We start from the raw sequence: 26,010 nt of genomic DNA on the forward strand, positions 1-26,010 counted from the left end.
ACAGCTTGGTTCATTTTAAATAACACTTTCCAGTTCAGTAGGCAACTTTGGGGTGTTGATAGAAGAGCAGCTGTCTTTCTCTTACCACATTTCAACTATCTTTTGTTAATGCAAATTCTCACAGTATATCAACCTCAAATCTGACTGAATATGCAACATAACTTTGGGCCCAGGCTTTAGTCTAGTTACATCTGCATTACTGTGTCTCACTACTACATGTGCCATCAGTCCACTACAGATGGTCCAAAATGTAGTGGCCAATCTTGTATTCAACGGATGTATGTCACTCCTCTCTTCAAGTCGCAGAACACATTATTTTTAAATCCTTGATGCAAGCCTACAGAGTAGTTAATGGGTCAGCTCCTGTGTATATAGAGACACTGCTGAGGTGTTTGGCTCGCTTTCTCCCACTCAGATCTACCACTGAGCAGCATCTTGAGATGCCACTTTTGCATCGCATAGAATTTAATTCCAAACTCTTTTTATATGTAGCTCTTTGCTGGTGCAATGAGCTTCCCACCTCCATCAAATATGCTGACTCCCTCAATGTGTTTAAGAGGCAGTTAAAAACCCTGCTGTTCTATGAATATCTGTCAAATTGTTAAGAAATGTTTTTTGCTGTGTGGATATCAGTCATATTGTTAATTGATCATTTCCTTTGTTATGCTACCTTTATAGCTTTTCACTTGTGGTGATCAGCTTGGGTAACCTGCCGGTTCGAATCCCCGTCAATGCCAAAAAGAAATCCTACTCTGCTGGGCCCTTGAGCAAGGCCCTTAACCTTCAATTTCTCCAGGGGCGCTGTACAATGACTGACCCTGTGCTCTGACCCCAAGGGGTATGCGAAAACTAACAAATTCCTAATACAAGAAATTGTATAAGGTGAAATAAAGAACAAAAAATAAAAACCTGTCCTGCTACTCTTGTTCAAAACAGTCCCTAGACTAACGTTAATCGATTATGTTGGCCTCCTTCGTAAGTTGCTTTGTATAAAAGCACCTGCTAAGCAAATAAATGAAAAATTAAAATGGATGTTACATGGGTAAAATAAATAAAAAGCAGATCAGACACGGCAGAAAGGATTTTTTTTTAGTATTATTTACTATTTAGTGCTTCTGAGCTCATAGTACCCTTGCAAAAGTTTACTGTTAAATTAAGTATAAGATTTAATGAAAACAATTTCAGCTCTTGTGCCATGGGTTGCTCCCAGGGCAGTTTGGAACTGTGGTCCAGTTCTATGAGTTTGTGTGGTCTACCACTTCATTGCTGCACCGTCGTTGATCCTCAAACTTCACAATAATGGCACTTGCAGTTTGTTTAAGATGTGTAAAGTTACTGGGCTGTTTAGCCTGGCCCAATGTTTGTCAATGGACATTCACATGGGGATGTGCTGGATTTGATGCACCTGTTTACAATGAAAGACCTGAATCCAGCCTTTTGGAGGGGTGCCCCCATACCTTTGGCCATATATCAAAATAGATTGGTTTGAACAAAGCAAATGGTAGGGGTGGAGTTGTTGGTGGGGCAATAAAGGGTGGGGATGTGTTAAGCTTCACATTAAGAGCACATGATTAGGAAATGGAGAAGGGGTTAACTTCCAGAGGCAGTTTTACACATATTATTAGAATGTAAAGCTTATAACCCAGCCACAGGGGATGCACAAACCAGTGTGTTTCTTCGTGCCGGTCCCAAGGCTGGATAAGTGGGGAGGATTATGTCAGGAAGGGCATCTGGTGTAAAATTTTGCCAGATCAATATGTGGACAACAATACAGATTTCCATAACGGCCTCAGAAAAGGTTTATGGATGTGGTGAGAGAGGACATACAGGTAAAGGGTGTAATAGAGCAAGATGCAGAGGACAGGAAGAGTTGGAAAATGATGATCCGCTGTGGCAACTCCTAATGTGAGCAGCAGAAAGAGTAAGGAGAAGATTACAATGTAAAGCTTATGAGAAAGCAGACTATAGGACAGGGGTAGGCAACGTCGGTCCTGGAGTGCCACAGTATGTGCAGGTTTTTGTTCCAACCCAGTTCCTTAACCAGAACTCAATTATTGCTGATGAAGCACATATTGCTTAAGTGACATTTTAATGCTTCATTTTAGTGGTCTCGCTTGTTAAGGTTCTCCAACCTTAATTGCTTATTTCAATCTTAAACTGCTGCATTCAGTGTTTTAATTGCTCCTTATTAGCAATAAGATGTAAAAGACAAAGCAGCCAGCAGTTCTCCAGCTAGCTTTTTTCCAATTACATCTGTGTGTGTTCATCATGCACGGTTTGATTTAATAAAACACTTAATAGAAAAATGTGACAGACTGAAAATGATCTGTTTTAGGCTTCAAATCATTTGGATGATATCCTTGGAAAGGAAAAAAATCTACGATATAAAAGCCTTACATTGCACAGACTAACAAGCCATAAAATTAAATAAGGTCTGAGATTGGCAATGATTGGTTTCTAATTAAGCAATTGGGTTGAATGAAAACCTGTAGCCACTGCGGCTCACCAGGACCGACATTGCCTACCCGTTTTACATCTTATTGCTAATAAGGAGCAATTAAAACACTGAATGCAGCAGTTTAAGATTGAAATAAGCAATTAAGGTTGGAGAACTTTAACAAGCGAGACCACTAAAATGAAGCATTAAAATGTCACTTAAGCAATATGTGCTTCATCAACAATAATTGAGTTCTCGTTAAGGAACTGGGTTGGAACAAAAACCTGCACATACTGTGGCACTCCAGGACCGACGTTGCCTACCCCTGCTATAGGAAATAAGCATGTCACACGGTATACTTTAGTCGGATATGGCCAATGATCCCAAAAAAATCATAGAAAGATACTTAAGTACTTAAAGATTATTGGGTAATACAATGTTGCTTAATTGAGAAAGACTGGGGAGTAATTTAATTGTGTAGGTTATGCATGGTAGGTATTGGATTCCCTGTACTGACTCGTCATTACACTCCGCTTCACTAGGTGGCGGTAATGCGCCTTTACAGTTGGTTTGCCATAAGTTGTTCAGCTGAAGTTTTGAACACCACTAATTCACCTGGAGGGACTCAAATCATGTTTACTGAGTTCAGCTGTAAACCGGGAGATGTGCTTAGTGACAATCTGACTTCTTGGATCCAACTAAACGATGGAAAAAGAATCAGCCATGATACTCACGTGACTACGTCGTTGCTGTCGACGTCGCCCCTCTTGAAATGAACCGCAGCCGAGGTCTCCTGCGTTTCAGTGAACGCCGTTGAGTAATTTGCTTTGCACTGGACACCCACACGCGTCTAACGACGCTTAGACATTCTTGGTTCCGAGTATTAAATATTGGGGAGGTAAATAGCCTCACAATACACACCGTGAAGCGTCATGAGTACAAGAAATAAAAGAAACGCTAGAGGGTAAGAAGACACTATCAACTGACAGCCGTGGCGCCTTCACCAGAACCACCAGACACTTTATCAACTACATTGCCAGTTACTTTTCACCCATGCTGGATTTCCATTTTGGTTTTCTTTTTTTTTTTTTTTACTCGGGCTCACTAAAATGTTTCTGCATTCGCTGCAAAACCTCCATGTTTCAGTTTGTTGGCAAGAGACTACTTAAACACACCGGCGTCGCCCAACCTCCTCGAGCGATTTGTTAAGACATCGCGCCGATTGGACACCTCGTAGTTGTGCACATTTTTCCCCCTAGAATAATTGGTCGATTCATTGATAGACGTAAGGACTGTCCAATCGTATTCCACTTTCAAATTTGGCGGGCGTGTTTCAACTGGTGTTTTGCGACGCTCATTGCGCGCCTCAGATCCACCAGTGGACGACTGTTTTGCTTCCAGCACAGATTAGTTGCTTAAGTTTGCGCTTTTTTAGTTTTTTATATTTTTTAAACTAGTATATGTGGACAATATAAAGGAGCGCCTATTTTCATGGCTACATCATTGCCGGTTTGTTTAATCCAGGAGAATCCTCCATCTTTGGAATTGTAAGTTTTTTTGTTTTTTTTTTTTTTTTTCCGATATGGCCTGGAGTTCCTGGTTTATGTCCCTTTTCAGATGCCCTTCGTTTCTCCACACCGGTTGCCGACCCGTGTTGAGTAGAATGCCTTTCTTTCATCCACTTCGAGGCGACTTCCCAGTAATTTTTAATGCGCGTGGACTGTCTGTATTGAATAAATCACAAGGTAGCGAGGTGGACACGGCACACGCGTATACTACGACGTATAAAGTAAACGTAGCGCTGGTTTTTATGACAACGTTCACTGTAAATAAACCCTGCCGAGATTAGGAAATGCCGCTTTGGATAAACTTTATCCGGCTGCTGGAATACTTGTACAAATTTGCCGGGCAAGGGCGACCACTAGCGGCTACTTTTATTGTTGTGATGCTGTAGTGTTTGTTCCAGTAGGTAATAAGCGCGCAGTCTTTGTCCAGGTGACGATTTTTGTAAAAGCTCTTTAAACTCACGGTAGTGCTTCATCTGTCAATTTTTTACATTAGAAAATCCAGAAGTATGAGCGACGTGTGCATGATCACCTAATATTGGCGAGAACGTTTGTGCGAATATAGTGTCTGTAACAGTACACGTCATCCCAAAATGCTTTACAGCAGTATGTCTCAGCAACTGGTGTGTAAGCTCATAAAGCACACGCTTTATCTCTTGAACCCCACCTTACGTATCTTTGTGCAGCTCATACAATAACAAACATGATAATCATATCCGTCTTGTTGTATCTCATTCGTTTGATCGTGGGGACCACCACAGCCCTTGGGTTATATTAAGTGTTTCTAATTGCTCTCGCTTCTGGGGGCACAAAGGTAGAGAAAACCGCCGCCTTCGGCGAGTTATCTGTGCGATTCTATATAGTGCCTCTCATAAAAACGTCATCCCAAAATGCATGACAGGGACAAAGAGACCCTTGTATGTCATCGGGGGATGGCTTGTCTATTTGCATTCTATTGCTTTGCCACTGTGAGCGCTGGGAGGTGAAAGGGTGAGTTAGCTGTGTGATTGTATATAGCGCCTTTCCTAATTAGAATTATCCGAAGGTGATTGATAGATAAAATGCGGTCGTTTACATATTTTATTTATATTTCTTCAGTCGGAGCTCCAGCACGTGTCGTGCCACGATCCAATGGGATCCAGCAAGCTTTTGCCTCGTTTCGCCACTAGGTGGATACGGTGTTTATTTTAAAGTACAGTATTTTAAACCTCATAAAACATACTTTTTTTCGGACTCAGTCATGGTTGTAAAAGCAACGTTTTTCTTTTAATGCTACATAAAATGTGCACTAGAAATCAAGGTTAATTAGAAGTGCCCGAATAATAGGCCCCCAATGACTGAATTGCGCATTTATTATCGTAAAGTGGTTTATTTTTAATTTTCTGTAATTTACTTTTTGCACTTCCATTCAGACGCCGTTTCTTTAGCTCTGTTAGAACTTGCATACGTGAATGTGCGTGGCAGTTGTGTACAGACTAAACTAAACGCACAGCCACGTTTTAAATGTATTTGTTGTTGTATTAGATAATGTCACTACCTGTTAACTTAAATCTGTGTAAGCAAGAAAGCAATAACGTTCTTAAAATCAAAGACAGACGTCTTGTATAACCACAGCGAACGCCGAGATTGTCGTCACGTGACCGCCGTTTTACTCAGGCAGTTTCTTGGCCAGATCCGTAGGCGTGTCACAGGAGCAGGGAGGGTCCTGGTAATCCAGAAGTGGCTCTTGTCGTTCTGTGTGTGGTTATGGAGTTCACGGCTCACCTAACGGTTTTTCTTCGGTCTTTTTCCGTGAGTCGCTCCATTGTAATATTATGCTTTTAAAGTTCTGTCTCTGTTTATCAGAAGATGTCTTTAGTCCACTTTGCCTTCGTGTAAATGAGCCGACGTCGTTGTGTCGACGTTTTCAGTGTGGGACGCCCCCTCTTTGTAACATATTTTCATTGTACTCGATTAAAAACGAGTATGTAGAAAATGTTAAAATATTTGCATTCATGAATGCTTGGACGGGACTTAAACCCCTCTAACCGCTGGTTGAGGCTTTTAAAGCTCCTTGTGCTCCAACGCCTGAAAGTACACAACTGTGCTTTATCTAAAGTAATGAGATTGGTCTGTCTAGAATTCTTTTCAAAAAAAGTCTGAATTACCGTTAAGATGCCCTGATTTGTCAGTTTTATAAGAAATGTAAGTAATTAAATGAGACAGTAGCACATAATTCAAGAACAGTTTTGAAATGTTAAAATATTTGTTTCAGTTTAAATGTTTAGTGTGTAAATATTCTTGATTTTATTGGAAATTTTGTCTTTTTGTGCCCACTGGCAAAGGTCCACAGCAGCCTTGGTTCTTAGTAAAGGATCAATAGTAACATCATACACGTAATTATTGACCTTGAAATAGTTTAAAACGGGTGAACAACGTCAGTCCTGGACGTCTGCAGTTGTTACTGGTAATGGGAAGGCAGTTATTGCTGATGATGGACTTGCTGCTAAAGCCGCTATTTTCTGCTTCATTTTAGTTGTCTTGCTTGTTAGACTTACCCTTCTTATTTGCTTATTTTATTAAACAGCTGCATTCATCGTTTTAAATTGGTTCACATTAGCAATAACATGCAAATGTGAAAGGAAACAGCAGTTCTGCAAATTGTTTCTATTTCCACCTGTGTTTGTTCATCATGAACTATGTGTATTATAAAATATTTAGAGGAAAATGGAAGAGAAAGTGAAGGACTGAGATTTACTCATCTATTTTAAGCTGCAAATCATTTGGATGATTCTCATGGAAAGGTACAAATCTGCAATATGAAAATGACATGACACTGTAGAGTTAAAACACTAACAACACATGCATTTAAATAAGATCATTATTGACCAGGATTGGTTTCTAATTAAGAAACTGGGTAAAAAGTGAAAACATCCAGGCCAACTTTGCTCACCTCGGTGTAAAACAATAGCTGGCATGCTTATGTTTGAAATTTGTCATGTTTAATCTTATTGGAGTGGCTCTTAGAGAGCTAGGAACACTGGTAAAGTATCAAAAAGGCATAAATATCATATCTGTGATCAATAACCTCAAAATAGAAAGTGATGCTCCACATGCCTATATTACCAATTCCCATTTTTTAAAAGTCTTGTGAAAAAGGAGTAACTGACTCCTTGTATCCCATTTGTTTGACCCGTTTTCCATTCTGACAGTGCCTTCTGTCAGTGTGAAAACTCTGCTCATATAGAGCTAGGGCTAGGCCCCCAATAAGTGCTGAAGATACTGACACCCCTGGGGTTGGTTGATCTGGCATTCCCAACTTCAAGTTCATGAAAATTTCAACAGCACTTATTTCTATAGTACGTATTCATAGAAAGCATGTAGCTCAAAGTGCTTCACAAAATGCCTAAGGAATAGTTTCAAGTAAAGACAAAAACATTAACATCTGATAAGAATAGAAATTAATAAATAGTATATAAAACATTTCTAATGCATATTTTCATAAAATGGGTATATAATTAAAAGAAGTAAGAGTCCTAAAATACAGAATTGGCTTTTGAGTCTTAACAATATCTCTGATGGTAAGGTCAGATGGCCACAGTGGACAAAAGAAGAAAAAATCTCCAATTAAGCTGGTGGGGGAAAAAAATCTGTAGGTGTTCCAGACATAAGGACTACTCAACTCCCACCAAGCATTCTATTCATTAGAAATGTTAAGTAGTCTTTAATTATTTTTTTAGACTTTGTCTTGGAGGATTTGACGCAGTGTGTCACATGGCAAGTGGGGATATCTCCTTTCATTTAAACATTACGGAGACTCCACATGATGCACTTATTGGTTTACCATTTCATATTAAGGGTGTGATTTTCTGCACAAAATGAGGTCCTTTCAGGTGTGGCATGCCAAAAACAGGGAGGAACCTCTAAAAGCTTGATGTCTTCCATAACTAGACATCAAGACGAGTCAAATAGTATATCATATGTGGGGGTTTTGTCATATCTATGAGTCAGAAAGTGGCACACAATAATTTGTTGAAGTATTAAAAAAAAAAAAAAAAAAAAAAAAAAACTGGCCAACCTGGAGGTCTTCTGAATTTGTTTTACACTTTTGTTTCTGCTGTTGTTTATAACCTATTATTCATCCATCTCTCTTCTAAACCTGTTTATCCAGAGTAGGGTGGCAGGACAGCTGTGGCCTAACCCAGTGAGCAGTGGCACAAGGCATGAACAATATCTGGAATGGGGTGCATGCCCATTGCAGGGTGAACAGACATACGTCAAGGGTCAATTCAGCATTACCTGTCCACCTAACCTGCATGTCTTTGGACTGTAGGAGAAAACGAACAGAACTAATTCTCTTAACTCTGCATATTGGCTTTGCATTCGATTAAAAACAAACCAAGTATATAGAAAATGAAACAGCATTTGCATTAATGAATGCTTAGTCTGATCCTTTAACTGCTGGAACTAATAGTTTAGTCTTTTAACATAAAACCATAAGCAAGTCACTAATGCTGCTTGGGCTGGATTCTTCAGGAATTGTAATATTGTTTTCCATGATAGCAAAATTTTAAAAACTCTCCCCCATCTGGAGGTTTTCTAATTTGTTTTGTTTGTGGACTATAACATATTATTCATCCATCCATCTTCTAAACCCACTTATCCTGAGCAGGGTCACAGGGCAGCTGGAGTCTACCCAGCGAACATCAAGTAGGCACAGGGCAGGATTCCCGGACTGGGCACTAGGGTCAATACACGCATATATACACATACATCAAGGGCCGATTCAGCATCACCAATCTACCATGTCTTTGGATTGGGGGAGAAAACTGACAGGTCTAATTTACTAGTATGCTGCATGCTGATACCTCACTTTATTTTTATTTTTTTAATGTTAGATGTGAAACAAAACAGAAATCCTGGAAGGGGACAAGAAACCAGAGTTTAAAAATGGAAGGTTACCATGCCATATATGAGAGTGCAGCTGACACAACTAAGCAACAAGAGAGGCATTACTACCTACTGTCAGAGTTGCAGAACTTGGTCAAAGCCTTGCCCAGGTACAGTGACAAAAGAGGACCACTTCACATGATGTCAACAACATATTGAACAAGAGTGTTCATGTTGTGCCTTATTATTTTCCATCTTCTAGTTCATTCCAGCAGCGTCTCTCTTACACGATGCTCAGTGATCTTGCATTGGCACTAATTGATGGGACGGTTTTTGAGATAGCACGAGGTCTGCTGGACATCCAGCATTTAACAGAGAAAAACCTGTATAACCAGCGTCAAAAGCTGCACACTGAGCACAGAAGTAAGTAGGATTAAGAGTTTGCTCCATTGGGAGTGTATTTGGCTTTTGAGCTTAAGTCTGTTTGCTTAATGGATGGGAAGGAATGGAAGTGCAAATCCCTCTCATCATCTTTGCATGCTCTGTTTGCATTAACGTAGGATTTTTTTCAGTTTCTCCCTATAGAAGTAAGCTGAGCTTTTTAGAATGAGGGGTCCGTTTCATTTGATGTGATGCATCGTGGACTGACTCATGCCTGGTGCTATTAGCAGTCTCTTCTGTCCAGTAACTCCATACCAACATATTAATCTGCATCTTTGCAGGCAGTGTGGCATAGTGGTTAAGGCTTTGGACCCTGAGGTTGCAGGTTCAAAACCTGCTAATGACACTGTATGCTTATGCACAAGTCACTTCACCTGCCTGTGCTCCAAATAGAAAAAGAAAACTAGTGTAACCAGTTTGTATATCTCAAATGTTGTAAGTGAATAAGTAAATATTAATCTGGACTTTTTTTTTTTCCTGACTCTGTTGATGAAGATAAAGCTATTCAGTGCAATCACCTGAGTTAGATTAACAGTTTTAATGTTTGTGGTCCTATCCTCTCTAAAATAGGACCATAAAAATACTTAAGGTGTTAATTTAGTTCCAGCAAATTTGTTGTGATAAGATTATTTCTTTGACATCACATGTGGATTCCTTATGTTTTTCTTGTTCTTTTTTTTAGTGCTTAAACAGGAAATGGTTAGGAAGCATAAAGAAGCCCTGCAGTCTTGCAAAACTCACAATTTGGCCGTTCTCCGGGCCGCCCAGCAGAGAGAGCTCGAGGTAAAACAAAAAGAGTGCTGCAGAGTGTGCTTCCTGTCTGAAATGCACACCATCTTATCCTAAACTTTGGTCTTGTGTATTTGTAAGATCCATTAACAGGAAAGATCTGTAATCAGATTGCTCATCCACTTTCAATTAGAAAGAAATTTGAATTTTATTATTGGTTATTTAAATTTGGTATTGTGCCATGCAGGTGTCTTTTTTTTCCATCGCCCTCTCATTTTTAAAGTGTTTCACAGTATTATCTCAATGAAATTGGAATATTTCTTGTTCACTCAGTGAGATTACAGAACATTTTGCATATCAGGAACGTGGTGATCTTTTTCGATTAGCTGCCAACAAAAGTGATATTGTGCTTTATTCCAAAACTCTTGTAATATTTAGGCTGTTAAGTTATTATGGTCAACTACAAGGAAAGCAATGGGAAACCATTTTTTAACTTTTTTTGGTCACATGAATCAACATAGGTGAACACGGGAGTAATTTTCATGGTGGATTCGAATATCCATTCAGACCGTTTTTCAGTCATGCTAAAGTTTTAAATGACACATAATTAAAATTTGCAATAAACATACTGTATACTTAAAACTATATAAACACATGCTGAAAGCATCTCACCTGAAACACAAGTTTACAATGTTTTACTGTGCTTTCTCTCAGAAATCTCTCTCTTAAGGGGTGCAGAAGTCGTGAGCAAACATACTGGGACTTCATTTCCCTTGGTGTCACTTTTCTGTTTCAGATATGTCATAATTAAACCATTTGCCATGTGTGCTCCAAGATTTCCATAGAAGCAGCAAGAGAAACATTTTAATCCTGAATTTAACTTTAAAAAAAAAAAATAAAAAAAATACCCCTACTAAAGATTTATATGTTAGGGTTAGATAGATCGATACTTTATTAATCCCAAGGGGAAATGCACATACTCCAGCAGCAGCATACTGATACAAAAAACAATATTAAATTAAAGATTGATAATAATGCAGGTAAAAACAGACAATAACTTTGTATAATGTTAATGTTTACCCGCCCCAGGGTGGAATTGAAGAGTCGCATAGTTTGGGGGAGGAACGATCTCCTCAGTCTGTCAGTGGAGCAGGACGGTGACAGCAGTCTGTCGCTGAAGCTGCTCTTCTGTCTGGAGATGACACTGTTTAGTGGATGCAGTGGATTCTCCATAATTGATAGGAGCCTGCTGAACGCCCATCGCTCTGCCACAGTTGTCAAGCTGTCCAGCTCCATGCCAGCAATAGAGACTGCCTTCCTCACCAGTTTGTCCAGGCGTGAGGCGTCCTTCTTAATGCTGCCTCCCCAGCACACCACCGCATAGGAGAGGGCACTCGCCACAACCATCTGATAGAACATCTGCAGCATCTTATTGCAGATGTTGAAGGACGCCAGCCTTCTAAGGAAGTATAACCGGCTCTGTCCTTTCTTACACAGAGCATCAGTATTGGCAGTCCAGTCTAATTTATCATCCAAATTGTGTGGTATACCGGTACTGGAAAAGAGAATAAAAACCCAAAATTTAAAATGGATTGGTACTGGAAGTAAATGTCGGCTTTTTAGTCATACTGCTCCATCCTACAGTCTGTGGAGAACCCAGGGGAACCACATGCTTTGGCATGATGAGGACTTTATGGGGTGCGACTTTATGTGAGTCTCCCTCAGTATATTGCTTTGACACGGCTGAGACTTAACAGGGAGCCCACACCTCCCTCCCCATTACTTTGAAATGATGAGGACTTCATGGGGTTACTTGGTCACTTTTCACGCTAGGGTGCTATTCAGCAGTGTCGCACACCAGGGAGGCTAGAGTAAGACAAAGGGCTTTTGAAGTCATCCAGCATTTATTTTGGAACCATTTTTATAATGGTACTCAGGTCCAAAAGCTTGTATTGATAGTCAAAATTTTAGTACTGATCCAACACTATTATATAGTAAATGAGACTTAAAAAGACACATCTCTAAAACAATAGTTGACTGAAAATTTTTTTTTGAAATCTGCATAAAAAATGTACTTTTGTTCTATGACAGAAACTTTCAACCAGTGAATTTAACCTTGAATAACAAATGACTGATCTACTACTCATGTAATGTTATGTAAAAAGAACTTAAAGGCTTCTTTTGGTGTTATTGACATGTAGAAACCATCAGTAAAGTGTTTATTCATCAGTGCAATGTGGTATTTTTATATTATGGTAAAATTACTTACGAAGGATTTACAGCTTATATAAGTTTGCAATGTCGAGAAATAGGTCCCATCTAACACTTTTCTGAATGTTTCAAACTGAAGTTAGTTTAGTAGTCCACATTTCATATAAAGCAGTCTAAAGCATGCAATGAATCAAACCACAGTGTCTCACATCAGGTGAGCTCTGGAAAGGAGTTTTTACACTTAGAATATTCTGCAGGCACTGCAAAGATAAAGTAAAAATTCAGGTGTATATGTGTGCAAATGTTGCAGATGTTCTGCATGACACTGAATCTTTGTGAATGTGAGGAAGTTTACAACATTCTGAGAGATTTCCATGATTAAAAGTGTAAGGGTCAAGCGGAGTTGAGATGCTGTCAATTTATAACGAATTCACTAAAAGTGGGATGAATTGAGTAAAGGTTTACATTACACAAGTCTTAATTTTTAAAACAATTTCCAAATGTTCTGAAGTATTTGTTTTCCATTTTCATAGCACCAATTTGCATTTGTAATATTTTTTGTTTATCTTAGAATCTGGAACAACGTGTCAAAGATGAGCAGAGAATGATGGATGAAAAAATTGTGCTCGAGTTAGACCAGAAAGTAGTTGACCAGCAGAACACTTTGGAGAAGGCAGGAGTGCCAGGATTCTACATTACAACTAATTCACAGGTAGATAGTGATATATATTTGCAAGCTAAACGTCATGTAAAAGTGCAAGGCAAGTTGTTGAATCTTATCACATAGAGCTTTGCATTTGAAAAGCGTTAACAGATTCTGTCATAAAAGTAGAACAGCTGTTTGTTGGGAGTTAGCCATGGCCTTGTGCTTTCACTACCAGGTCTGAATTTTAGAGATATCATTCAGCAAAACCACCACATAGTGGTCTTCTGTTTGCTCATTTCTTTACATGAACCACTGGAGTGTGTGCATGTATATAGATCATGGAGTATGCAGGGCCTAAAAAAAGTATACACCCTTAGGATGATTTCACATTTTCTTGTTACACAACCTTGAATCACAGTGGATTTCTTTTGCCATTTTTGACACTGATCAACAGAGAGACTCTTTAATGTCAAAATGAAAACAAAGCTCTGCATAGTAATCTCTGTAATTAATTTTGACCATCAACATCCATTTAAACATAGTCTTGCATTACTTGTGTTGTATAATCCACATGTCGAGTCATCCAGTCGTATGCTCACAATGTCTCAAAAGTACGTATTCTTAACAAAATATTGTTAAATAACTCTCTTCCGGGAAACACTCTTGTGAGTAGAACTGGAACACGTAATGAGTGACTACTATTGTTTGACACAAACTATTTTGACTTGAATTAAAGGAATACTCTGCCCAAAAAATGAAAATGTTTAATCTGTTACTTGGCATATTTGGTTTGTTGACATGGCAGAGATAATGGACATAACAAAGTGAATGATACAGAGGGTAATTATAATGCTGAACAGCCTCAAGCAATATTAAAACATTTGTGGCATAGTGATTAAGGCTTTGGACTTCAAAATGTGAGTTTGTGGGTTCAGATCCTGATACTGTCAGACTCTGAGCAAGTCACTTCACCTGCCTTGGCTCCAGTTGGTAAAACAAAACAAAACAAATGGAGCCAATTGTATCTCAAATGAGGTAAGTCACCTTGCATAAAGGCGATAGCCAAAAAAGTAAATGTAAAATATTAAGTAATTTCCAGAAAATTCTCTAGTGAACTTAAATGGAACATGCTCAGATGTGCCCAAGTATTTGAACTGAATACCTGCCTACCACTATTACATTTATATTCATATTCCCAATTGGAGTATCTCAAGATTATTTCGACTTTTGATTTTTTTCACTCAATTCAACTTCATGTCTCTCGCTGAAATTGTCACTGTCACATGAATAAGCTGTTACTAGGCTGGACTTTTGTCCATCGGGTATGTGGAGGGAAGGTCTTGAATTCAAATACTCATTCATGTCTGAGCACATTGTGTTTTCTGACGGTGATTTAACAGCCACATAACATTTCTAACAAAGGTAAAAGAATACATTTTAAAATATTTGACATCTCCTATTTTTAGCCTGAACCTTCCTCCTTTATCTTTCCTCATTCTCCTCGGGTGTTGAATCTCTCTTGACTGGCACTCCCTCTCTCAAGTGAGTTTTCATAAAGCGTTTTTTCTCAGACTTTATTATTTTGAGGTTCCTTGCTTGTCACCTTCCCACTTTTTTTCTTTCTGACTTTGAAGGTGACTCTTGGGGTTCTTCCTAAGCTGGTGGTACTCCATTGATCACTCACTTTCACTTCCTCTTCCGATTGCATCACCAAAGCCAAACTGACTAATTAGATTGCTCAAAGTGACCAGACACAGACCTTTAGTGTTTTATGATATAGTGGACTAGCCAAGGCACCTGTCATTGTTTGTGAATATTTTTATAATATATGAAAGTAAGAAAAGAAATTTGTGTTTATTTTATTTTTTTATTTTTTTCCTCCTTTTGTTGTTGCTGGCTGCCCCATCTGTCACCTACACTATTTCTCTATCAATGTCTTTACTCAACTCTGTCTACTTTTATACTTCTATCTTAGGAGGTATGTGGAGTAGCACCTTCAACGTCTTTACTGCTCCTCATGTATCTCACACTTTCTTTTTCGGTCTTGTCACCAAAGCCAAACTGACGAATCAGATTGCACAGTGGGACTGCGGACACACACACAGACTGTAGTGTTTTGTTATATAGATATTGTAGTAAAACCTAATGCATTTTGACTGTTCAAGAGTACTAGTGGACAGATTGACAAAAGATCTGTTGTTCATGAAAGCATGAGATTAAATATTCTCTTGGCCATCGGTACAAAATTTATATAGGGTAACTAACATAAAAAAACAAACATATTTTGGCTGCATTGTTCCTCGGAGAATTAACTGAAATAAATGACCATATTTTTCTGTGTAATGTTTTTACATTTATAGGGGATCTTCACAGTTTTATTTCTCTGTTTTACTTCAGGAGTTAACACTGCAAATGAATTTGTTTGAACTGATTCTAAAACTTCAGCAAAAGGAAGCACAACCTGGACGCTGTCTTCCTTAAGTGTTATGCAAACAAGTGTCAAGTCTCAACGTCGAGGACGTTGCTGAAAAGCCAAGCCGCACAAGTGTTGTCTTATGAAGCTGCTCACTCTATCGTACATCAGCAAGCCTTTGAAAACACCCCAGCTTTGTTTGTGTGTTTAAACGGTTATTTGTTTTTGTTTTTCTTTCAAATTTCAATGGTTGAGTCTGCTGATAGTGGCTTTAAATTAACAATGAAGTAAAAGCCATTCCTGTGGACTTTGTCACAGTTAAATATGGTATCACAGACTGAAAGGCTGACACACACAAATACTCAGTGTTTTGTGCCTTGTGTTTTTTAGATGTGTGGAGAAGTCTTCAAATGGATGCGTGCAAATGTATGTATGTAAATAAGTGGAGGTAAGAACTGTTATTAATGCAAATGTAAATAATGCCAATCCAGAAGGATCAGGAAAAGTAGGACATTGAGAGACGCGCACAGATGTTGGGTTTCTTGCACATTCTCCCATTGCCATAGCACTTTGAATTCCTATAAAATTTCAGTGTTTAATGTTATCTGATAAGTACTGTACCTGTATAGCATATTTAAACTTTTTTTTTTTTTTTTTATTAAACACTCAACGGTTCCACAAGTTGTCTTTTTTTTTTTTTTTTTTTTTTTTTTTTTTTTTTTTTTTTCAAATGCTGGGAAACTATTTAGAAGCTTTCTGTTCCTGTAATTAATAAAGTAGAATACAATTCAGCTCAAATGACTGATCCGTCTGCAGATTACAGTGTTGCATTTGTTTGACATAAAGGCAAAGGTTTGGCAAACTTGTCTATCCAGCCCTTTTTGGGGTAGTTAAGGCTCATGTAAAAAACTGGTTTTGAGATTGCTGTAACAGTGTGAACTGCTGCCAGTTTATACTCAACCAGAAAGCTTCCATGCATGGTGAAGAAAAGCTATTCACACTTGGGTTATGACTGCTTTTGTGACTGGTTTAGGGTGGATCGATGGACGCACAAGTAGTTTGAATGACGGAAAGTTGTGTGTTCACCCATAGCACTAAATACATAAGAAATTCTCTCCTTGGCAGCTTTTGAGCAGTGGATAAGTGATTACAACCCAATATGAGCGAGAGCCAGGAGAGTGACAATAGAAAAGGAGTGACTTGCCTAAATCTTGTGTTTAAAAATGGACCATTCTGTATGGTAACTTAACGAAAACTGCTTGAACAAAGGAAGTCCAAACTTCGCTTGTCTTCTGTTTGCATTTCCAAAGAGAAACCAGTTTGGTTACTTGGTGATTTTCAGTTGGGTTTTTTTTCCAGTGTTCATTTTGGCCTTGTGACCAGTGCTCCCAGAATAGACTCTGACTCGTTGTAACTATGAACTGGGTTAAGAGTGCTCGAAAAGGAGAGAATGGTGTTCAATTGTAGAATTTGTATTTTTATATCATTACTGCTGCACTGTCTTAATTGCTTTGTAAAGTCAATAAAAGTTTTATCTAGTACAGGGTTCTCCAAACCTAGTTATGGATTGCGACTGTGGCTGCAGGTTTCCATTCTAACCCTTCTTGTAAATTAATAACCAGTTTTTGCAGCGAATGAACTTTGTTCCCCTTTATTTTAAATAACTTGTTTTTTTTTTTGTTTTTTTTTTAAGATTCTATCTTATGAATTGCTTTATCTCCCCAGCCCCTTCTCTCCATTAAATGACACAGACGTTCCTCAAAGTCGTGGCTTCAACCATCAACCAGTTCCTAAATTAGAATCCCATTCTTATTATTTAAACCCATTGTTTAATTCCATGGCTTGTTGCTGCTCTCATTTTGCCACATCAGACATTTCCAAAACTGTTGATTTTATTTTCCTACGTTCACCATCCAAATGTTTTGCAGATCTGAGAAGATCAGCATTACTGAGAGCATCACATTTCTTTGTTTTTAGATATTGAATGATGGACGCAGGGTAGCTGGTTATGTGTCGGCTCACCTTGTATCTCATGATTATTTGGCATTTATTGCTGTGGGGAAAAAAGGAACATTTTAAGGTGCCTGAGTCTTAAACAGCAAGTCAGTTAAAACAAAGGAAAAAGTTAATTAGTGGCAAAAGCTGGGCACCTGAAGCCACAGTAGTGCTGGTGGTGGGGACCCGCTCTAGCATATTTATAAAGTGAAGTTAAAGCCTTGTCATTTTGCATAATAAGTGACCTTTTGGATTCTTCTCCCAAGAAGAATATTCTTAGCTTTCAGAAACTGGTCAGTTAAGATGGGAGTTCCCCTTAACTGTGTTGAATGATTCACGTGTTATTGGACTCTTTGTGTACCAGTTTTGATATTTCACCTTCCACTTCACTGTGGGTCAAGTGGTTTTCCAGGTTGGATGTTTTGGAGAAACATGAGGTCACTGATAATCTTCTAATTGTCTCAAAAACAAAGCAAATCCATTTTTCTTGGAAGAAGTAAACAGCAAACCTAAAATATTAAATGTGTATAACTTCACTCCATGTGGAATTTGACCAAGAAAATAGCATTTGTGTGGCTGGCCGGGTTGTATTTTTTGTTTTATACAAATGATCAAGATGAAAGGACCGTGCTAGAATTCATTCAGCTTTCAGTTTTTCTCAGAGTTGTCTGACTTCTAGCTCTGTATTCGTAGGAGGAATTTCATACTTTGAATCTTGCATTTACGGTATATCTGATTACATGTGAAGACAGCGTTAGCTCCTAGGTGTTGTAATCTGGTATTTTTTTTCTTAAATTAATCTGAAGCTATTTTATTTAAAGATCTATGTCCAATTGGTGGTTTTCTTACAGAAGGAATCTAAGGGTAACATTTATTTTGCTCAAAGATATTATTAATGTACAGTTAGGTCCATAAATATTTGGACAGACTTTTTTCTAATTTTGGTTCTGTACACTACCATAATGAATTCTAAATGAAACAACTCAGATGCAGTTGAAGTGTATAAAAATGTGAGGCAACTAAAGCATTTTTTGAACACAATCCCTTCATTTCAGGGGCTCAAAAGTAATTGGACAAATTAAATAACTGGAAATCAAAGTTGTCTCTTGTCTAAATATTTATGGATCTAACTGTAAATCACACACAAAGGGTGAATCATATAATGGATATTATGGGCAAATCCATTTAAGGCTACCTCTACATCACTGTTTTAATTAAAGAATGGCATTTGAAAACACAACATACATGTTCACCTCCATGGGCCTAGCATACGTCGGCAGCAACCTCCTTGAAAGGACAGTAATGTCACTGGCAATGGGATTTATCACAAAACTGTAGTAACCTGTAAATTAGCTGTCATTTGTGAAATGTGTGCAGCATTCTGGTTCTACAAAATGCATTTCGGATGCATAATAAGCATCACAGTAGACATTATTAAAAGGAACTGCTCTGGCAGGTTACCCTTCACTGAAGAAAACCTTATTCTGATCAAGTTAGGGAGATGTAATGAGCATGATCAAGTCACGGAAAGGCCAAATAATGAATATGAACCAATCCGTGCATGATTTTGAGTGTGCGTTTTCACACGCCTCCCAAGGACCAATTGAAGGGGTGATGGGAGATGCTATACCCTAGCAAGAAGTTTCTGTTCGCCGGCAACAAGGATGCATATTTGGGAAATAAACCACCAGTCTCTAGAAAACATTTTCCAGTCCGTAAGAATCAAAGGCTTGTTGCTGGTCAGCAGTGTTTACCAACACTAGTAAAGTGGAAAATTCAAAACTCGTTGATCAGCTTCTTTTTAACCCCATAAAATGTATTTGATCAATGAACAAATGTAAGCACTCAAACTTTCAGAGGAGACTGCCCTTCTTTGATCAGATGTTAGTGAATTTAACCCCTCCAAACTGTAAGGCCCATCATTCCTGTCGTTTGTAAATATACTGGCATTAAACCTTATAAAGCTGTGCCACGAATTATTCAAACTAAAAATGATTCACTAGACAAAAAAAAATTGTTAAAGCCACTGCTCTAAAGCCCAAGCGGGGCTTCCAATGCTGCTCTTCACTTCCAAGATTCATCTATCCATACAATGAAACCGAAAGGGGGTCTGATCTCCCACAGGTCTGGCCACACCACCTGTCAAAGCATCCCAAAACAGGCCAACTTGCAGGAGCCACGCAGTTTTCCTTCCTACACTTTTAACATTTCGGACACAACAGAAGGGTAGCCACTGATACGCACCGTGTTGGCATAGGCTTCTTGTATATACAAATTGATCCCATCAAGCTCCAGAAGCACATCTAACCTTGTTACACACAGAGTTGTCTCCTAAACGGTGGCGTTGGCCGCACGGGGCTAAGAGGAGAGCGAATGCGGGCGGGTGCGTCCAATCAGACTGGAGCGCTGTGTCTTTAAGGGAGCCGCGCGCTCCGCCTCCGTTCAGTCGGGCTGCCGGAGCGCAAATCGACTGGAAAGAGTGCTCGTCATCCTACGCTGCGGGAAAACCAAGGTAAACGACCCGATCATTAGCCAAATCGCGGTTTGCGTCGCAGCCAACGCCTGATGTGTGTTTTATTTTCCATCCCGTGTCCACGAGTTGAATTTACTACAGTCGACGTGAGCAATCTTGAGGAGCAGAGGAGGCGCAGGTGTTCCAGGGTGTCGTTGCATGATGCCATCCTCGTGTACGCGTGCGTATCACATAAGTGCAGCTGAGCTCGAACGCCGGAGACAGACGGCACACCTGTGACGTAACAGCAACGCGGTTTAATCCCGGCATCGGCTGACCCTTTTGGGAATATGCGCACGAGCACGCGCACCAGTTTGCTGTTGGCACATCTGAGCGCATCTTTCAACCCGGCTGTCCGCCTGCGCGCGCACCAGAAGGGAATACGCAGTTTCTCGGAGCTAAGGTGGGGCTAGAGGGCCCCAGGGGTCGTGCGACAGGGAATGGCTTGTAGTTGGGTCACCTCTGTGAAACTTCCGGCTCAGCTCTCATCTTTGTATTATGAAAGCTGTTTTTTAACAAAGATTCTCAACTTGATTTTTCGGTATCCGGTAGTTTCGTTATAGATGCTATCTTAAGGTGCAGGGCAATTGATTCAGTGTTGTTACTTCAGATGTAGTTTTAGATATTTTATGCTATCGGGTACTTCTATACCTTTCCTTAGAGAGCGCAATTTTAAAGTGAAGGACAATTGATTCCATTTTGTTACTTCAGGTACATTTTACAGACTTTAAAGTAGCATTCACTAAAGACAGGGGCTATATAAAGTCCAAGAGCAATTTTGTTACTTCGGTTACAGTTTTAGACACTTTACGGTATTAAATTCTTTATACAGCACCTTTCATCAGTAAACGATATCTTAAGGCACGGGGCATTTTTTTAATTTTGTTACTTCAGGTGCAATTTTAGAGGCTTTATGCTGTAGGATACCTTACATAGCATCTTTCCACTGAGAACATTATGTTTTGCATCTGCACCAGTTGCTTCCATGTTTTAATTTCTTGAGCATGCAAGCAGTTTTGAGTGACTTCCTTGTGGTCACAGAGTAAAGATTTCAAGTAAATACGATTTTAAATGTAGCGCCTTTCATTGCAGACACCATCCCAAGTTCCTTTTCCAGGTGTGGCATTGACCACCTTTCCAGATTTCTGCAATGTGAGCCCTGCCAGGCAAAATGACTTATAGAAACGTGGCACAGGGGGATATTTGTATAGCACCTTTCACAGTGGACACCATCCCAAGGTGCTTTAGCACAATTATTTCTAAATATTTTCATTATTTGCACCAGGAGATGAAGAGTGGGGGCCGTGACCCGGGACTGATCTGTGATCTTGAGTTGTTGTAGTAATGGTGAGCAGAGGTGCTTTACAGTTACAAAAACAATGTTTTTGCACTTTCAATATCTGGGCCTTTACAATACACTATATGGCCAAAGGTTTGTGGATGCCTGAGCATCGCTTCTGTACAAGCTTGTTGTCATCCCACACCCAAAACCATGGAGTTGGCCTTCCATAAGAAACTCCCCTCTTCCTTCAATTTTTTATTTACTTTTATTTAAAATACCGGCAGATCAACTTATCAGTTTTACCTTCGTGGTGTTAAATATACAGATCTCCAAAATCTGTTCATTTTCAGGCATCAAGACCAACACCGTGCATGTGGGCCAAACAAGCTGCAACCTAATGCTATAAACACATTGAGTCCTTAAATCTCATTAAAGCGTTTACTTTCTATATACTGAAAATATATACATAAACAAGCTGTGCTGCCATCTAAGTTGGGGCAAAATGTGAATAATAAACATAGACTTCAGTGTTAAGGTTTGTCGTACACCATCTGTTGGAATGTATTTTGTAATGCATTTAGTAATAAATGGCGCATTAGAAACATTTATAGTAATATAATGCTTCACTACAAATGTTTGTGACACACCCTCTGTTGGAAATACAAATGCAATGCATGTGTCTCTGTTACACGCCATTTGGTATGGGATTTGTTAAAGTAGGGGTAATGTTTTTGATGTGCAATCTGCTGGAATGACAAATCCAATGCATTTTTACAAATGTTTGTGATGCACCCTCTGTTGGAAATACAAATGCAATGCATGTGTCTCTGTTACACGCCATTTGGAATGGGGTTTGTTGAAGTAGGGAATATTTTTGATGCACCATCTGTTGAAATGACAAATGCAATGCATTTTATTAGTAGAAATGTTTGTGATGCACCAACTGTTGGAATGTCAAATGTGCTGCATATGTCTGTTATGTGCCATTTAGTATGGGATTCATAAAAGCGGTATTAGTGTTTGTGATGTGCCATCTGTTGGAATGACAAATGCAATGCATAGGTCTCTCTTATACACCATTTAGTACAATAATATCCAAAAGCAGAGCCACAGCACCACTGTTGTACTCAGACTGACTGCTGAGGGTCTGTTTGCAAACAGGAACAGAAAATACTGCATACAAAATGTACAAGTTAAAGTGACCCCTCTCAAGCTAAACTCGTCACAACTGACGTCATACAGAATGTTTTTAAGGACAGGCATCGCACAGGAGAGAGTTGCTTAGGGTAGGTTGGATGTAATTATCGCATTTGTTGATTTTTAACATATTTTTATTAACTGTGGCCTTAATTTAAAAAAATGTTTGTTATGCACCATCTGTTGAAATGACAAATGCAATGCATATATCTCTCTTATACACCTGTTTGCAAACAAGAGCAGAAAATACTGCATATAAAATGTACAAGTTAAAGTGACCCCTACCTACCATGCCATCGACTTTACCAGTGTTTCTCAAACTCTTCTGGTGTTGCAACCCACTTTTTTCATTTAAGTGTCTTCAAGACCCACCAAGGTGTGGGAGGGTCCCCCTCAGTTGTTGGGGGTTTCTCCCCTTTGGTGATCTCAGCGTGTCCGTGAGAGTGAATGGGGGGCTCCCACTGGTGAAATAAGCGTGAACATTGCAGTGTAAGGGAATGAGCATGATCGTCAGAGCTGCCACCCACTTCCATTATACACAGCGGCAACTCGTGACCCAGTGATGGAGAAACACCGGACACTTCCACTCTTTCAGTTGTCCCCAAGGCCTTTTTGGGCTCACACTGTTAAACCTCAATCCATCCCCGACCTGACGTGTTCCCTCTTCTGATCCACCGTGTATCCAGTTTGAAGGGTCACGTTTGATTTTATACTTCAGTCTGCAAGTTGGTTCAAATTATTGAGAACTCGTTGAAGTGCCTTACAACCGAATGAAGGCGTCGGAATTCCTTAGGAGCCCCGGGAGTTCAAGTAACTGGAAAAACCAGAAAAGCCAGTGCGAGCCACCGGTTGTGAAGGGTGGGGTGGGATGGACAAGCAGCAAAAGTGGGGCAAGCTGCATGGCTCAGGTGGAAGTGCCTGCCCGCCAGGCTTCTTTCTTTCTTTCTTTCTTTCTTTCTTTCTTTCTTTCACCTCTTTTAGTAACTTGAACAAGAACATGGGTCAGTTTCTCCAGGACTTTTTGCATCCCTCTCCATAATCAATTCTGTATTGGGTCTCTGTTGGTTTACGCTCATAATCCAAAGACATGCAAGTTGTCCAGGGGCCTGTTCCTGCCTTGCCCCCTAGGCTTGCTGGGAGAGGCTCCAGCCCCAAGGTGAGCCAACCATGCTTAGGATTAAGTAGACTTTGAAAATTGTGTTGGTATGGCTATCTTGTGGAGGTAAGACACCTCTGCAAAGGGAGAACACTGAACCCTGCACAGATGAGGACAGCATGGGGGGGTCCAAAGGTTTTTTTTTAATGTGATACTAAAATCAGTGCCCTAAATTCTTAAGGGGACTCCTCTCGACTGATAGTTTTAAGTCAGTTAGTTAAACTCGGACCCCTTCGATGGCCATCGCATTGCCCACTCCCATGCCCACTTCAAATCCGCCAATCAACACAACCTGCCGTTCTTTGTACATGCGGGAGGAACCCCCACGCACCCTCGGACGCCTGATTTGTTCGTGTGCGACACAACGACCCTTTCAGTCTCTCCTGACCTGACCTGTGCGCGTCCCTTTCATCCCAGCGCAGAGAAGCGCGTACTCGTACTCGTGCACGTGCCCGTTGCCTAGAGCGGCACTCCTCAATAATTTAAAGGCCTGGCCGGTTTAGCTCACTGCACGTAATAAGGGCAGAACCCTCAATGAAAGGGGAAGGAAAAACCTTTAACTGCACGCCCTGTAACTCACCCTGAGCTGAGTAGCAGACAGTTAATAAAAAAGGAGGAAATACCAAATGGCCTTAAACTGTAAAGCCCGGGTTTAAATCATTCACATGGCGCTGAGGACGACGGCACCCTTTTAGTGAAAATGTAAAAGAAAAAAAATACCCAATGTTATTTCACGTAACAAAAATTAAAACTGAACATTCGTCAGATTGATTATATAGTTAGGGAAAGCCTTGGAATCTATTCTGAGGGTCCTGCGGTGCTGCTGTCAATTCTATCAACACTGAGCGCAAGGCGTGAGCCGTCCCGGGACAGCGCGCACACGTATGGGGGGGGTATTTTCTGCAAAAAAGGAAATGAAAATAAAAAAAAATGAAAACGCAATCTCTTTTTTGCAATTTCATTTTTAAGGTCTAGACTGCAAAAACAAAAGACAAAATGAAATAACACCATTTGCAATTTCATTTTGCAGCCAGAGCAGGAATGAAGCTGCAGAAACGAAAAGTAAAACGTAAATAAGCGCTGGCGCCACCTGCTGCTCACTGGCATTTTCTTTTTCCACTTTACGTTTTCATTTTCCACTTTTGCATTTTCATGTCCAAGTTCTGAAAACATGAAAATGCAAAAGTGGAAAATGAAAAAAAGTTCTCAACATACAAATAGCGCGTGTCATTGGGCGGGGCTTTGCACCTCGATTTCCCACAATTCTTTGTCCTTCGTAGCTGCACTTCGATCGACTTCTCCCTTCGACCAGGTTTAAGTCACGTGATTTCGGTCATTTTTTTTTTTTCACCAGCGTACTGCGAGCTACACAGTAAAACGTCTCATAAAATCCGAAGACCACGCATATTTGCACCCCTTAAGTAATTTAATGTGCTATTTAATTACAAAATTTAAAATGACATAAATTAGCCTTTATTGCGTCATAATAATAATAATACATTTATATAGCGCCTTTCCCAGTGGAAACGAGACGATTTGATTTTTTTTAATGTAAAAGTAAATAATTTACCCCCCTCTCCAGAAGTGCTTCCTAATCTTTTGTCTGTGGCTGCACACTTTCCGTAACTAAGTGGTGTGCCTTGGTATGTTTCTATTTTATAAACCATAAACACATTATAGATAGATAGATAGATACTTTATTAATCCCAATGGGAAATTCAGATTATATGTGTGACTTGACCTGCCTGTGCTCCAATTGGAAAACCAAAAAAAGAAATGTAACCAATTCTATCATAAATGTTGTAAGTCGCCTTGGATAAAAAAGCAGGAGGAGATTGGGAGCATGCGCTTGATTACAGGCGTCAGCCAAATAAGTTAATAGCATTGAATCTCATCACGTGCTCAACTGTCCGAAGGGGCGGGGCCACTGGAGAAGCCGGTAAAACAGAAAGATTAGCGTTTGACGACACAGCACTCAGTAAGCGCTTTTGTGGCATCTTCCCAGCTGCTTCGTCCCTGTGCCCGACACTCTGTGCTTCAGAGGCCACTTGTACCGTATGCCCGTTATTCGCTGGCCCTGTGAGACTTCTTGGCGCCCACACACCCAATTAGATGGGCCAGGAGCAGAGGCGGCCTTAAGGGTGTGCGGGGCCGGTTACGTCAAACGCTGTTACCGGTATGCGTGGATTTATAGACTAAAATAATGTTAACATACACCGGATTTTCTCATTACAGTATTAAGCTAAATTTTTGCAAGATAACACGCGGACTTTATCAAAATATAACCGGAGAATATAACTTGACAAATCTGCTCGAACGGGACACGTGGACCTCAAAAGCGGAGCCCCCTTAGACGCCGGGCCTAGGGCGGTCACACCACTTGCCACCCCAAAACGCCGCTCTTGGCCAGGAGACACGTCTGAAGTGCTCTATAGCGATTGCGGAGTCCTGTCCTACCTCAGACACGTCTCGACCACCAGTGGAGCTTGTCCCTCTCACGTTCAGACCCGAGGGCGCTACACTGCTATTTGCACGGCACACCCGGGTAGCTCTCACT

The 26,010-nt window shown here is 40.0% G+C and overlaps 2 protein-coding genes across 6 annotated transcripts in view; both read left to right on the plus strand.

The window, feature by feature from the left end:
• The first annotated feature begins 3,111 nt into the window (after nucleotides 1-3,111).
• Nucleotides 3,112-15,971, plus strand: dgcr6 (DiGeorge syndrome critical region gene 6). 5 transcript variants are annotated; one of them, XM_028825477.2, is made up of 6 exons: nucleotides 3,112-3,401; nucleotides 8,880-9,041; nucleotides 9,134-9,294; nucleotides 9,995-10,095; nucleotides 12,824-12,964; nucleotides 15,296-15,960. In XM_028825477.2, exons 1-6 carry the CDS (start codon nucleotides 3,370-3,372, stop codon nucleotides 15,377-15,379), a joined length of 681 nt encoding a protein of 226 aa, XP_028681310.1. In that variant the 5' UTR covers nucleotides 3,112-3,369; the 3' UTR covers nucleotides 15,380-15,960. The 5 variants fall into 5 exon arrangements, with proteins under 5 accessions (XP_028681310.1, XP_051777103.1, XP_028681309.1 ...); XM_051921143.1 differs by lacking the exon at nucleotides 3,112-3,401 and adding an exon at nucleotides 3,804-3,984 and having other exon boundaries at nucleotides 15,259-15,971; XM_028825476.2 differs by lacking the exon at nucleotides 3,112-3,401 and adding an exon at nucleotides 3,835-3,984 and having other exon boundaries at nucleotides 15,296-15,961.
• Nucleotides 15,972-19,723: 3,752 nt separating this feature from the next.
• Nucleotides 19,724-26,010, plus strand: part of slc7a4 (solute carrier family 7 member 4) — a 37,383-nt gene continuing 31,096 nt past the window's right edge. The window contains exon 1 of the mRNA XM_028824336.2: nucleotides 19,724-19,818. The gene's annotated coding sequence lies outside the window, so the exon portion shown is untranslated. The remainder of the gene's footprint in view (nucleotides 19,819-26,010) is intronic.

Source organism: Erpetoichthys calabaricus, chromosome 18 (genome assembly GCF_900747795.2).
Source record: "Erpetoichthys calabaricus chromosome 18, fErpCal1.3, whole genome shotgun sequence".
NCBI lineage: Eukaryota > Metazoa > Chordata > Cladistia > Polypteriformes > Polypteridae > Erpetoichthys > Erpetoichthys calabaricus.

Bases quoted from the DNA above. Each gene is read 5' to 3' on its own strand.
- dgcr6 (XM_028825476.2), top strand. From the start codon at position 3,929: ATGGCTACATCATTGCCGGTTTGTTTAATCCAGGAGAATCCTCCATCT. The intron at 9,295-9,994 runs GTAAGTAGGATT...TCTTTTTTTTAG, and splicing joins GCTGCACACTGAGCACAGAA to TGCTTAAACAGGAAATGGTT. The intron at 12,965-15,295 runs GTAGATAGTGAT...GTTTTACTTCAG, and splicing joins ACATTACAACTAATTCACAG to GAGTTAACACTGCAAATGAA.